The 15,235-nt window shown below is 37.7% G+C and overlaps 1 protein-coding gene across 4 annotated transcripts in view; it reads right to left on the bottom strand.

Annotated features, from left to right (window-relative positions):
- nvl (nuclear VCP like) overlaps window positions 1-15,235 on the bottom strand; it is a 47,798-nt gene that overhangs the window by 11,193 nt on the left and 21,370 nt on the right. For all 4 annotated transcript variants that reach the window (XM_077237618.1, XM_077237619.1, XM_077237620.1 and 1 more), the window contains 3 exons: window positions 14,095-14,272; window positions 10,957-11,178; window positions 7,863-7,967 (listed from right to left, as the gene is read on the bottom strand). In XM_077237618.1, coding sequence (XP_077093733.1) covers window positions 7,863-7,967; window positions 10,957-11,178; window positions 14,095-14,272 — 505 coding nt within the window. The remainder of the gene's footprint in view (window positions 1-7,862; window positions 7,968-10,956; window positions 11,179-14,094; window positions 14,273-15,235) is intronic.

Genomic DNA, 15,235 nt, shown 5'->3' with positions numbered 1-15,235 from the left:
CTGTTTACATGACAGTCGCATCGACACACATCTGATTTATATCGGATTTATTTCCACATATGAACGAGGCCTGAAACCGATCTCGAAATATCCGAATGCATGCGTTTTTGAACACACATCTGTATACTGTATCAGTGTATCAGTGTCAGTCATTATAATCTGAACACACATCTGTATACTGTATCAGTGTATCAGTGTCAGTCATTATAATCTGAACACACATCTGTATACTGTATCAGTGTATCAGCGTCAGTCATTATAATCTGAACACACATCTGTATACTGTATCAGTGTATCAGCATCAGTCATTATAATCTGAACACACATCTGTATACTGTATCAGTGTATCAGCATCAGTCATTATACTCTGAACACACATCTGTATACTGTATCAGTGTATCAGCGTCAGTCATTATAATCTGAACACACATCTGTATACTGTATCAGTGTATCAGCATCAGTCATTATAATCTGAACACACATCTGTATACTGTATCAGTGTATCAGCGTCAGTCATTATAATCTGAACACACATCTGTATACTGTATCAGTGTATCAGCGTCAGTCATTATAATCTGAACACACATCTGTATACTGTATCAGTGTATCAGCGTCAGTCATTATAATCTAAACACACATCTGTATACTGTATCAGTGTATCAGCGTCAGTCATTATAATCTGAACACACATCTGTATACTGTATCAGTGTATCAGCATCAGTCATTATAATCTGAACACACATCTGTATACTGTATCAGTGTATCAGCATCAGTCATTATACTCTGAACACACATCTGTATACTGTATCAGTGTATCAGCGTCAGTCATTATAATCTGAACACACATCTGTATACTGTATCAGTGTATCAGCATCAGTCATTATAATCTGAACACACATCTGTATACTGTATCAGTGTATCAGCGTCAGTCATTATAATCTGAACACACATCTGTATACTGTATCAGTGTATCAGCGTCAGTCATTATAATCTGAACACACATCTGTATACTGTATCAGTGTATCAGCGTCAGTCATTATAATCTAAACACACATCTGTATACTGTATCAGTGTATCAGCGTCAGTCATTATAATCTGAACACACATCTGTATACTGTATCAGTGTATCAGCGTCAGTCATTATAATCTGAACACACATCTGTATACTGTATCAGTGTATCAGCGTCAGTCATTATAATCTGAACACACATCTGTATACTGTATCAGTGTATCAGCGTCAATCATTATAATCTGAACACACATCTGTATACTGTATCAGTGTATCAGCGTCAGTCATTATAATCTGAACACACATCTGTATACTGTATCAGTGTATCAGCCTCAGTCATTATAATCTGAACACACATCTGTATACTGTATCAGTGTATCAGCGTCAGTCATTATAATCTAAACACACATCTGTATACTGTATCAGTGTATCAGCGTCAGTCATTATAATCTGAACACACATCTGTATACTGTATCAGTGTATCAGCATCAGTCATTATAATCTGAACACACATCTGTATACTGTATCAGTGTATCAGCATCAGTCATTATAATCTGAACACACATCTGTATACTGTATCAGTGTTTCAGCGTCAGTCATTATAATCTGAACACACATCTGTATACTGTATCAGTGTATCAGCGTCAATCATTATAATCTGAACACACATCTGTATACTGTATCAGTGTATCAGCATCAGTCATTATAATCTGAACACACATCTGTATACTGTATCAGTGTATCAGTGTCAGTCATTATAATCTGAACACACATCTGTATACTGTATCAGTGTATCAGCGTCAATCATTATAATCTGAACACACATCTGTATACTGTATCAGTGTATCAGCGTCAATCATTATAATCTGAACACACATCTGTATACTGTATCAGTGTATCAGCGTCAGTCATTATAATCTGAACACACATCTGTATACTGTATCAGTGTATCAGCGTCAGTCATTATAATCTGAACACACATCTGTATACTGTATCAGTGTATCAGCGTCAATCATTATAATCTGAACACACATCTGTATACTGTATCAGTGTATCAGCATCAGTCATTATAATCTGAACACACATCTGTATACTGTATCAGTGTATCAGCGTCAGTCATTATAATCTGAACACACATCTGTATACTGTATCAGTGTATCAGCGTCAGTCATTATAATCTGAACACACATCTGTATACTGTATCAGTGTATCAGCATCAGTCATTATAATCTGAACACACATCTGTATACTGTATCAGTGTATCAGCATCAGTCATTATAATCTGAACACACATCTGTATACTGTATCAGTGTATCAGCGTCAGTCATTATAATCTGAACACACATCTGTATACTGTATCAGTGTATCAGCGTCAATCATTATAATCTGAACACACATCTGTATACTGTATCAGTGTATCAGCATCAGTCATTATAATCTGAACACACATCTGTATACTGTATCAGTGTATCAGTGTCAGTCATTATAATCTGAACACACATCTGTATACTGTATCAGTGTATCAGCGTCAATCATTATAATCTGAACACACATCTGTATACTGTATCAGTGTATCAGCGTCAATCATTATAATCTGAACACACATCTGTATACTGTATCAGTGTATCAGTGTCAGTCATTATAATCTGAACACACATCTGTATACTGTATCAGTGTATCAGTGTCAGTCATTATAATCTGAACACACATCTGTATACTGTATCAGTGTATCAGCGTCAGTCATTATAATCTGAACACACATCTGTATACTGTATCAGTGTATCAGCGTCAATCATTATAATCTGAACACACATCTGTATACTGTATCAGTGTATCAGCGTCAGTCATTATAATCTGAACACACATCTGTATACTGTATCAGTGTATCAGCGTCAGTCATTATAATCTAAACACACATCTGTATACTGTATCAGTGTATCAGCGTCAGTCATTATAATCTGAACACACATCTGTATACTGTATCAGTGTATCAGCATCAGTCATTATAATCTGAACACACATCTGTATACTGTATCAGTGTATCAGCATCAGTCATTATAATCTGAACACACATCTGTATACTGTATCAGTGTATCAGCGTCAGTCATTATAATCTGAACACACATCTGTATACTGTATCAGTGTATCAGCGTCAGTCATTATAATCTGAACACACATCTGTATACTGTATCAGTGTATCGGTGTCAGTCATTATAATCTGAACACACATCTGTATACTGTATCAGTGTATCAGCGTCAGTCATTATAATCTGAACACACATCTGTATACTGTATCAGTGTAGACAGTGTCAGTCATTATAATCTGAACACACATCTGTATACTGTATCAGTGTATCAGCGTCAGTCATTATAATCTGAGCACACATCTGTATACTGTATCAGTGTATCAGCGTCAGTCATTATAATCTGAGCACACATCTGTATACTGTATCAGTGTAGACAGCGTCAGTCATTATAATCTGAACACACATCTGTATACTGTATCAGTGTATCAGCGTCAGTCATTATAATCTGAACACACATCTGTATACTGTATCAGTGTATCAGCGTCAGTCATTATAATCTGAACACACATCTGTATACTGTATCAGTGTATCAGCATCAGTCATTATAATCTGAACACACATCTGTATACTGTATCAGTGTATCAGCCTCAGTCATTATAATCTGAACACACATCTGTATACTGTATCAGTGTATCAGCGTCAGTCATTATAATCTGAACACACATCTGTATACTGTATCAGTGTATCAGCGTCAGTCATTATAATCTGAACACACATCTGTATACTGTATCAGTGTATCGGTGTCAGTCATTATAATCTGAACACACATCTGTATACTGTATCAGTGTATCAGCGTCAGTCATTATAATCTGAACACACATCTGTATACTGTATCAGTGTAGACAGTGTCAGTCATTATAATCTGAACACACATCTGTATACTGTATCAGTGTATCGGTGTCAGTCATTATAATCTGAACACACATCTGTATACTGTATCAGTGTATCAGCGTCAGTCATTATAATCTGAACACACATCTGTATACTGTATCAGTGTAGACAGTGTCAGTCATTATAATCTGAACACACATCTGTATACTGTATCAGTGTATCGGTGTCAGTCATTATAATCTGAACACACATCTGTATACTGTATCAGTGTATCAGCGTCAGTCATTATAATCTGAACACACATCTGTATACTGTATCAGTGTATCGGTGTCAGTCATTATAATCTGAACACACATCTGTATACTGTATCAGTGTATCAGCGTCAGTCATTATAATCTGAACACACATCTGTATACTGTATCAGTGTAGACAGTGTCAGTCATTATAATCTGAACACACATCTGTATACTGTATCAGTGTAGACAGCATCAGTCATTATAATCTGAACACACATCTGTATACTGTATCAGTGTATCAGCATCAGTCATTATAATCTGAACACACATCTGTATACTGTATCAGTGTATCAGCGTCAGTCATTATAATCTGAACACACATCTGTATACTGTATCAGTGTATCAGCGTCAGTCATTATAATCTGAACACACATCTGTATACTGTATCAGTGTATCAGCATCAGTCATTATAATCTGAACACACATCTGTATACTGTATCAGTGTATCAGCGTCAGTCATTATAATCTGAACACACATCTGTATACTGTATCAGTGTATCAGCGTCAGTCATTATAATCTGAACACACATCTGTATACTGTATCAGTGTATCAGCGTCAGTCATTATAATCTGAACACACATCTGTATACTGTATCAGTGTAGACAGTGTCAGTCATTATAATCTGAACACACATCTGTATACTGTATCAGTGTATCAGCGTCAGTCATTATAATCTGTACACACATCTGTATACTGTATCAGTGTATCAGCATCAGTCATTATAATCTGAACACACATCTGTATACTGTATCAGTGTAGACAGCGTCAGTCATTATAATCTGAACACACATCTGTATACTGTATCAGTGTAGACAGCATCAGTCATTATAATCTGAACACACATCTGTATACTGTATCAGTGTATCAGCGTCAGTCATTATAATCTGAACACACATCTGTATACTGTATCAGTGTATCAGCGTCAGTCATTATAATCTGAACACACATCTGTATACTGTATCAGTGTATCAGCATCAGTCATTATAATCTGAACACACATCTGTATACTGTATCTGTGTATCAGCGTCAGTCATTATAATCTGAACACACATCTGTATACTGTATCAGTGTATCAGCGTCAGTCATTATAATCTGAACACACATCTGTATACTGTATCAGTGTATCAGCATCAGTCATTATAATCTGAACACACATCTGTATACTGTATCTGTGTATCAGCGTCAGTCATTATAATCTGAACACACATCTGTATACTGTATCAGTGTATCAGTGTCAGTCATTATAATCTGAACACACATCTGTATACTGTATCAGTGTAGACAGCATCAGTCATTATAATCTGAACACACATCTGTATACTGTATCAGTGTATCAGCGTCAGTCATTATAATCTGAACACACATCTGTATACTCTATCAGTGTATCAGCGTCAGTCATTATAATCTGAACACACATCTGTATACTGTATCAGTGTAGACAGCGTCAGTCATTATAATCTGAACACACATCTGTATACTGTATCAGTGTATCAGCATCAGTCATTATAATCTGAACACACATCTGTATACTGTATCAGTGTATCAGCGTCAGTCATTATAATCTGAACACACATCTGTATACTGTATCAGTGTATCAGCGTCAGTCATTATAATCTAAACACACATCTGTATACTGTATCAGTGTATCAGCGTCAGTCATTATAATCTGAACACACATCTGTATACTGTATCAGTGTATCAGCATCAGTCATTATAATCTGAACACACATCTGTATACTGTATCAGTGTATCAGCGTCAGTCATTATAATCTGAACACACATCTGTATACTGTATCAGTGTATCAGCGTCAGTCATTATAATCTGAACACACATCTGTATACTGTATCAGTGTATCAGCGTCAGTCATTATAATCTAAACACACATCTGTATACTGTATCAGTGTATCAGCGTCAGTCATTATAATCTGAACACACATCTGTATACTGTATCAGTGTATCAGCGTCAGTCATTATAATCTGAACACACATCTGTATACTGTATCAGTGTATCAGCGTCAGTCATTATAATCTAAACACACATCTGTATACTGTATCAGTGTATCAGCGTCAGTCATTATAATCTGAACACACATCTGTATACTGTATCAGTGTATCAGCATCAGTCATTATAATCTGAACACACATCTGTATACTGTATCAGTGTATCAGCGTCAGTCATTATAATCTAAACACACATCTGTATACTGTATCAGTGTATCAGCGTCAGTCATTATAATCTGAACACACATCTGTATACTGTATCAGTGTATCAGCATCAGTCATTATAATCTGAACACACATCTGTATACTGTATCAGTGTATCAGCATCAGTCATTATAATCTGAACACACATCTGTATACTGTATCAGTGTATCAGCGTCAGTCATTATAATCTGAACACACATCTGTATACTGTATCAGTGTATCAGCATCAGTCATTATAATCTGAACACACATCTGTATACTGTATCAGTGTATCAGCATCAGTCATTATAATCTGAACACACATCTGTATACTGTATCAGTGTATCAGCGTCAGTCATTATAATCTGAACACACATCTGTATACTGTATCAGTGTATCAGCATCAGTCATTATAATCTGAACACACATCTGTATACTGTATCAGTGTATCAGCGTCAGTCATTATAATCTAAACACACATCTGTATACTGTATCAGTGTATCAGCGTCAGTCATTATAATCTGAACACACATCTGTATACTGTATCAGTGTATCAGCATCAGTCATTATAATCTGAACACACATCTGTATACTGTATCAGTGTATCAGCGTCAGTCATTATAATCTGAACACACATCTGTATACTGTATCAGTGTATCAGCATCAGTCATTATAATCTGAACAAACATCTGTATACTGTATCAGTGTATCAGCGTCAGTCATTATAATCTGAACACACATCTGTATACTGTATCAGTGTATCAGCATCAGTCATTATAATCTGAACACACATCTGTATACTGTATCAGTGTATCAGCGTCAGTCATTATAATCTGAACACACATCTGTATACTGTATCAGTGTATCAGCATCAGTCATTATAATCTGAACACACATCTGTATACTGTATCAGTGTATCAGCGTCAGTCATTATAATCTGAACACACATCTGTATACTGTATCAGTGTATCAGTGTCAGTCATTATAATGGCTTCTGTGTCGTGAATGTCATCCTTTAGCGACTGAACCCAAGTGGGCGGAGCCTATGGTGTGATGTAAAACTATTGGTCGATATCTTGCTCTGGAGGCGGGCATATGCAAATGTATTTTGCCTGTATGATGTCACACATCCGATAATATGAAAACGAGCCGTTTCTGAGCTTGATTAAATAAATGGTTTGTTTATAATGAAGACGATGTTTTAAGATATAAAACTTGAAGAATGTTTTAATGGTACAAAGACCTCATATGGCAAAAGATCAAGCAACTTTAATTTGTGTCATGACCCCTTTAACGCAGCGCTCTAGTGCTTGTCGCCGTAGTTAAAAACGACAAAAACACCAATTAATATGGCAGAGGCAACTGTTATCGCTTGACTTGAATCAGTTAGGACACGAGTACGAGGCATGAGGTCAAACGGAGGGAATGCAGATTGAAATAAAAGTTGACAGACTTTGGCTAAGAGGGTCTTCCCGCATCCGGGCGGTCCGGCGAGCAGCACTCCAGCCGGCGCGCTGAGACCCAGAGCGCGGAAGTGCTCCGGGTTATTGATGGGAGCCTGGGAACATACAAACACATCACTCAGATCTGGCCTTACTCATCATCTTCACCTTTCTTAGGTAGCAGAGTCAGGAGAAACTAGGGATGGGCATGTTTAATCGACGATCGATTATTGATCATTAAGAATTTCGTCGATCACGTTAATTTGTTATCGATTATCATTAAACTAATGCTGCTGCGGAAAGTGAACGTGTTCCCCGGGCTGGTCAAGTTAGCGCGGAGGTACCTGTGCATCCCGGCAACGTCAGTCTCCTCAGAGCAGGTGTTTTCAGCGGCTGGACTGAAGCCTTGTTTACACTCGAGGCGTCCGCACGAGCGCGAAGGTTAGCGCGGCAAAAATGACGTCATTGCGGTATTCGGTGTTTCACAGGCGAGCGCGTCGAGTATAAACGCCTCGTCTGTCTGGGGAGGTGCGCGCGCAGTCTGCGGAGACTCGCGCTGCAGAGCCAGGCGAAAGTGTAAACGAGGCTTGACGGTCAGGTTGCGGTCGCGTCTGACCTCAGATCATGTCATCAACATGCTTATCTTTCTCAAAAAAAATCAGTAGACTGGTGTAGAAGTTGTATGTGAGTTACTAGTTATTTTTTATGAGGCTTTGTTAAGTAGCCTAGCCTAATTGATTGTTACAGTAATCTCTCTCACCCTCTTTCTCGACTTCGTTCTTGGATAGTTTTGAGTTACATTTTGACAAAACCTGTCAGATCTAAGTATTATTATGTTTTTGGTTAAGTTATTGTTTAACATGATTTTTTATTATTATTTATTATTTTGGAACAAACAAGGGTCTCTGTTTAAGAACGCCAACTCGCAGCTGCAGGTTCCGTTGCTTCGAGCACCGCAGCGCATATATATCTTCAAGTTTAGCCTAACCGAACGTCCAGTTTTACTGCCACAAGTTGATCATCTTGTAATAAAGATCTAATCGAGGAAAAACACGCTGTATTTTTGTATTTTCATTGCCTTTTTAATTTATAAAAAGTTAAATAAATAATGAATTTGAATAAAAAAATATTAATGATTAATCGATAGTCGATCGTTAATTCTCCCGACGATCGACTAAGAAAATTTAATCGAATGCCCATCCCTAGGAGAAACCAATGAGTTTATTCAAGACTAAATACACTTTAAAGGGATAGTTCACCCAAAAGTGAAAATTAGTCCATGATTTACTCGCCCTCAAGTCATCCTAGATGTATATGACATTATGCTTTCAGACGAAGAAAATCAGAGTTATATTAAAAGATATCCAGCACTTTTATGATGGATAGATGCACTTTTATGATGGACAGATGCACTTTTATGATGGATAGATGCACTTTTATGATGGATAGATGCACTTTTATGATGGATAGATGCACTTTTATGATGGACAGATGCGCTTTTATGATGGATAGATGCACTTTTATGATGGATAGATGCACTTTTATGATGGATAGATGCACTTTTATGATGGATAGATGCACTTTTATGATGGATAGATGCACTTTTATGATGGATAGATGCACTTTTATGATGGACAGATGCGCTTTTATCATCGATAGATGCACTTTTATGATGGAGAGATGCACTTTTATGATGGACAGATGCGCTTTTATCATCGATAGATGCACTTTTATGATGAATAGATGCACTTTTATGATGGACGGATGCACTTTTATGATGGAGAGATGCACTTTTATGATGGACGGATGCACTTTTATGATGGAGAGATGCACTTTTATGATGGACAGATGCACTTTTATGATGAATAGATGCACTTTTATGATGGACAGATGCACTTTTATGAAGGACAGATGTGCTTTTATGATGGACAGATGCGCTTTTATGATGAATAGATGCACTTTTATGATGGAGAGATGCACTTTTATGATGGACAGATGCACTTTTATGATGGACAGATGCACTTTTATGAAGGACAGATGTGCTTTTATGATGGACAGATGCGCTTTTATGATGAATAGATGCACTTTTATGATGGAGAGATGCACTTTTATGATGGACAGATGCACTTTTATGATGGACAGATGCACTTTTATGATGGACAGATGCACTTTTATCATCGATAGATGCACTTTTATGATGGAGAGATGCACTTTTATGATGGACAGATGCACTTTTATGATGAATAGATGCACTTTTATGATGGACGGATGCACTTTTATGATGGACAGATGTGCTTTTATGATGGACAGATGCGCTTTTATGATGAATAGATGCACTTTTATGATGGAGAGATGCACTTTTATGATGGACAGATGCACTTTTATGATGGACAGATGTGCTTTTATGATGGACAGATGCGCTTTTATGATGGACAGATGCACTTTTATGATGGACAGATGTGCTTTTATGATGGACAGATGCACTTTTATGATGGACAGATGCACTTTTATGATGGACAGATGTGCTTTTATGATGGACAGATGCACTTTTATGATGGACAGATGCACTTTTATGATGGACAGATGCGCTTTTATGATGGACAGATGCACTTTTATGATGGACAGATGCACTTTTATGATGGACAGATGCACTTTTATGATGGATAGATGCACTTTTATGATGGATGGATGCACTTTTTTGATGGATAGATGCACTTTTATGATGGAGAGATGCACTTTTATGATGGATAGATGCACTTTTATGATGGAGAGATGCACTTTTATGACGGAGAGATGCACTTTTATGATGAACAGATGCACTTTTATGATAGATAGATGCACTTTTATGATGGATAGATGCACTTTTATGGACTTCAAACAGAAAAAGCCATTCACTGCCATTTTAAAGCTTCAAAGAGCCAGGATATTATTTAATATAACTCTGATTGTATTCGTCTGAAAGCATAATGTCATATACACCAAGGATGGCTTGAGGGTGAGTAAATCATGGACTAATTTACATTTTTGGGTGAACTATCCCTTTAAGGCTGAACTAAGAAGATGAACTGATGCAATGCTTGCAGTATTATGAATAATCTTCATTACCATGATGGCCATGTTGAGCTCCTCGCGGATGTCATGCAGGGCACCCACGTCTTCCCAGGTCACGTCCGGTACGGTGGCGAATCCCTCGCGCTTGGCGGACGGCTGGACACTGGCTAACGACGACTTGAAGTCCGACATGAGGACACAGAGTCCAGAAAGCTGCTCTTCGCTCAGAGACTCGTTCGTCTTCAGTAAAGACAACAGCTGCTCCAGCTCACATTTCTGACAGGAAGACAAACAGTGGCCGGACATTATATGATTTCTGTTTTATTGCAGTGTATTACCATTTCAAACTGCTAAATATTTAAAGAGGCCATATTCTGCCCTTTTTCAAAGTCCTGATGTTGTTTTCAGGCTCTACTAGAACAGGTTTTCCTGCTTGAATGTCATGTCTTGTCTTTAGCCTTTCTAAAAAATCTAAAGCAAAATATAAATGTGTGAAAAAATGTGAAAATTAACTGATGTTGAACCTACTTTATAACCTAGTCAGATCTGGTCATGTGACTGTACATTTACAATATTACATAGCCAATCAAATATCACTGTTTAAATTATGTTTTGAGGAAAAAGTGCAAGTAGAATTTATATTGAGCCAAAATTTCACATTTAAAGAGTTCCTATTAAAGGGGCTATGTGTAGTTTTTAGCGGCCTCTAGTGGTGATGTTTCAGATTGCAACCAATTTTTACAAGAGCGCTTGTGCACGTGCTCGAACTCAAGAGCGACCACTCATGGTACCGGCCACACACACCGGAGAAAGCATCACAATAGGGATGAAAGCCAACTCCGGGTCTGTTTTTATGCCTAAATATATACCTATAACTAAAACAAAGCGGAGGTCTCTCCAGAATTCAAACGCTCTGCCGATGTTGATCCGTGTTTTCGTCCGAAGTTGATCCGATAAACGTTTGGACTGACGAGCTTCAGCAGATAAAACTTTTTTTCGTTTTTTATATTTATGTGGAGTTTGTGTTGGAGTGTGTGTTGTGCTGGAGGCAGGTCGTTGTTTGGTGTTATCAGACTCCATGCAGTTAGCGTCAGTGCCGTCGCATAGACTGTATATAAAAAGGAGAGAGGTTCGGGAGCGCGCATGCACGTCACGCCGATGGATTTCGCGGTAAATCCGACCCGGAGCCTTCACATAGAAATAGGAATACTGGCCTTCAGAGGTAATAGCAAAACCCGACAATTGGATCATTGTAATGTGTGATTACAACCCCTTCACACACAGGCAATAAAAAAAGGATTCATTTTAGAAGAAAAACTACATATAGCACCTTTAAGCTTTTTATAAAGTCTTGATGTTGTTTCAGGCTCTACTAGAACAGGTTTTCCTGCTTGAATGTTGATTATTTTCCTCATATTCTCCATTGTTGCTGCTCCTCTCTTCCCAGTCTGTCAGCAACGCTCTGTTTACTTCCTGTCTCTATGAAGCCCCTCCTCCTGAAAAGCACACTGTGCTCTGATTGGTCGGCTGGATCAGTGTGTTGTGATTGTGAGTGTGTTTGTGAAATGTCCCGCCCCTTACCATAACCGCCAGTTTAACACACTACTAACCAACTCAACCAGGCCCCGCCCCTTTATTCTGCGTATGAATTATTATAATGAGGAATATTGTGACGTGTTCGTTCCCGGAAGAAACTCAAGATACAATGGAGGCGTTTCAGGAGTTCAGAAACACTGACACTGATATAGAGAAGAACTGGAGCTTTTTCATGCTCAAACAGCAACACTACACACTAAAGAAAGATAAACATGGAGAAAAACATAATAGATCCTCTGATGATTCTGTCTTCATTTCACTGTAATCCTTCCTTGCACCTGGAAAAATGACTGAAAGAACAATAAAGCTGTTCACATTTCCTATATATATTTTTTTGTCAAACAATAGAACGAGTATGATGTAGTGAATGACAAATTATTTTATATGTGTAAAATTATCTGAATTGAGATAAATGTTGCAAGTACAGGACAGTACTGATGACTGTACACAAAGCGGTTTCCCCGGTAACGGCTGTACACAAAGTGGTTTCCCTGGTAACGGCTGAACACAAAGCGGTTTCCCCGGTGACGGCTGAACACAAAGTGGTTTCCCTGGTAACGGCTGAACACAAAGCGGTTTCCCTGGTAACGGCTGAACACAAAGAGGTTTCCCCGGTGACGGCTGAACACAAAGTGGTTTCCCTGGTAACGGCTGAACACAAAGCGGTTTCCCTGGTAACGGCTGAACACAAAGCGGTTTCCACGGTAACGGCTGAACACAAAGTGGTTTCCTTGGTAACGGCTGAACACAAAGCGGTTTCCCCGGTAACGGCTGTACACTAGTCGACTAGAAAAATCTCCAGTCGAGGGCAGCCCTTATTTAAAGACATTGCAATGGTTTCACGTGCAACGTAAGCAATGACGCACATCAAGGTGAACGAGACGGAGGGAAGTTAGCGAGGGAAGGGCATGTAAAAGTGCACTTAAAGGGGTGGTTGATTATGATTTCACTTTTCTAACTTTAGTTAGTGTGTAATGTTGCTGTTTGAGCAGATACAACATCTGCAAAGTTACAACACTCAAAGTTCAAAGTAAAGAGAGATATTTTCATTTACAGAAATCACTTTTTAAGGACTACAACATACGGCTGGTAGGAACTACAATGAGCTTCTTCACGGGTTAGTGACATCACAAACCCTAAAATTTACATAAACTCCGCCCCCAGGAACGTGATTTATAGATTATCAAGACAGAATATGCTAATAAATGTATAGAAGATAGTTAACTTCACATCAGCTGCATACATTCATCAACTAATCATTCAGAAATGTTGTCACTTCTTCTAGAGTCTCTCCTTCTTTCTGACTCCGGTTTGAACATAAAAGGCTAAAAGTTTTTGAAATTTTCAGTGTGTGTGTGTGTGGTAAAAGGACACAAGCTCTTGAAGCTCCGCCCCCCGTGCTGGGAGCAGAGGCTCATTTGCATTTAAAGGGACACACACGAAAACGGTGTGTTTTTGCTCACCCTCAAAAACTTTAACATGCAATATAAAAATACCTGTGAGGTATTTTGAGCTAAAACTTCACATACACACTGTGGGGACATCAGAGATCTAGTGAAAAGGGCATTATGCCACATATTTAAAGGTGTGGGGTACCGGTGGAGTGGCGTCGTCACTGCTGGACTTCAGCAGGATTCGGTTGACGGTGGTCATGGCCGCCTCGCGACACAGCGCCATTAAATCTGCGCCCACATAACCTGGTGTGAGCCGCGCCAGCTGTCTGAAGTCAAAGTCCTCCGGCAACGTGATCTTACGACACAGTGTCCTCAGAATCCTGCGGTGGAATAAAATGAGGATACATTTTGTTTTTGGACAGAAACACTTAAGAAAGATGGATAACACTTTATATGAAGTCCATGCTTATAATGAATTATAGCCCCATTTATACTTACTTATAAGTATGTATTACTATTCTATTAAATATATATTATAAAGACTTATGACCTTTACTGCATTAGAACAACAGTTATAGTTAGATTTATCTTTTTTTTTTTAATATAATTAAAGTAATGCATTTGCCTTTTCATGGTGCATGTTAATAATCCATTATACACTGATTTATACTGACACTTCTTTGCTGTACCAATTAGCTATTAATTATGTCTTTAATGGCTGATATTTGCATTCGAGGTCATGAATATGGTCATTTTGATCTCCCCAGCCATATGTGTGGTATTGCTTATTGCAGTTTGAAATTTTACTTTAAAAAATATTATTGCAGTGTTGTTGTTAGTATGTAACATTAAGAAAAGATTGATAGGTTTTACAACAATACAATTGTTTGTATTAATGATTTCTGTTTTTTAATTATTTTAAATTATATTTTTTATTTTATTATATTATTGTTCATTATTTACATTTACAAATAAACATTTAAAATGTATAATGAGCACATCTTCATAATGGCATCCTGTTTTCACTTTACTTAAAGCCATCAATGATGCATTTATGGAGGTTAGTACCGTATTTTCACTCACAATAAGTATTTATAATAACACAAGACAGCTATTAATAACAAAATATTCATTATTTGACAGAAAAAATCTGAAATACTAAAAAGTCATTGCAAAAGCAGCCCCATGCGCTTGATCTGCCATTTTCCATGACAGCCTAACTTCACAATCAATGAAAATGTGCCGTTCAATTTTAATAAATAAAGTATATAGTCCTATCTGTAATTAATAGAAAAATAAACTGAAAATAGGCCTATAAATAAATTGATAGTCCTGTGCACAGG

This window comes from Siphateles boraxobius, unplaced genomic scaffold (assembly GCF_051911475.1).
Source record: "Siphateles boraxobius isolate OS27281-9 unplaced genomic scaffold, OSU_SipBor_1 204, whole genome shotgun sequence".
Lineage (NCBI taxonomy): Eukaryota > Metazoa > Chordata > Actinopteri > Cypriniformes > Leuciscidae > Siphateles > Siphateles boraxobius.
This window is presented reverse-complemented; position numbering and strand designations above follow the sequence as displayed.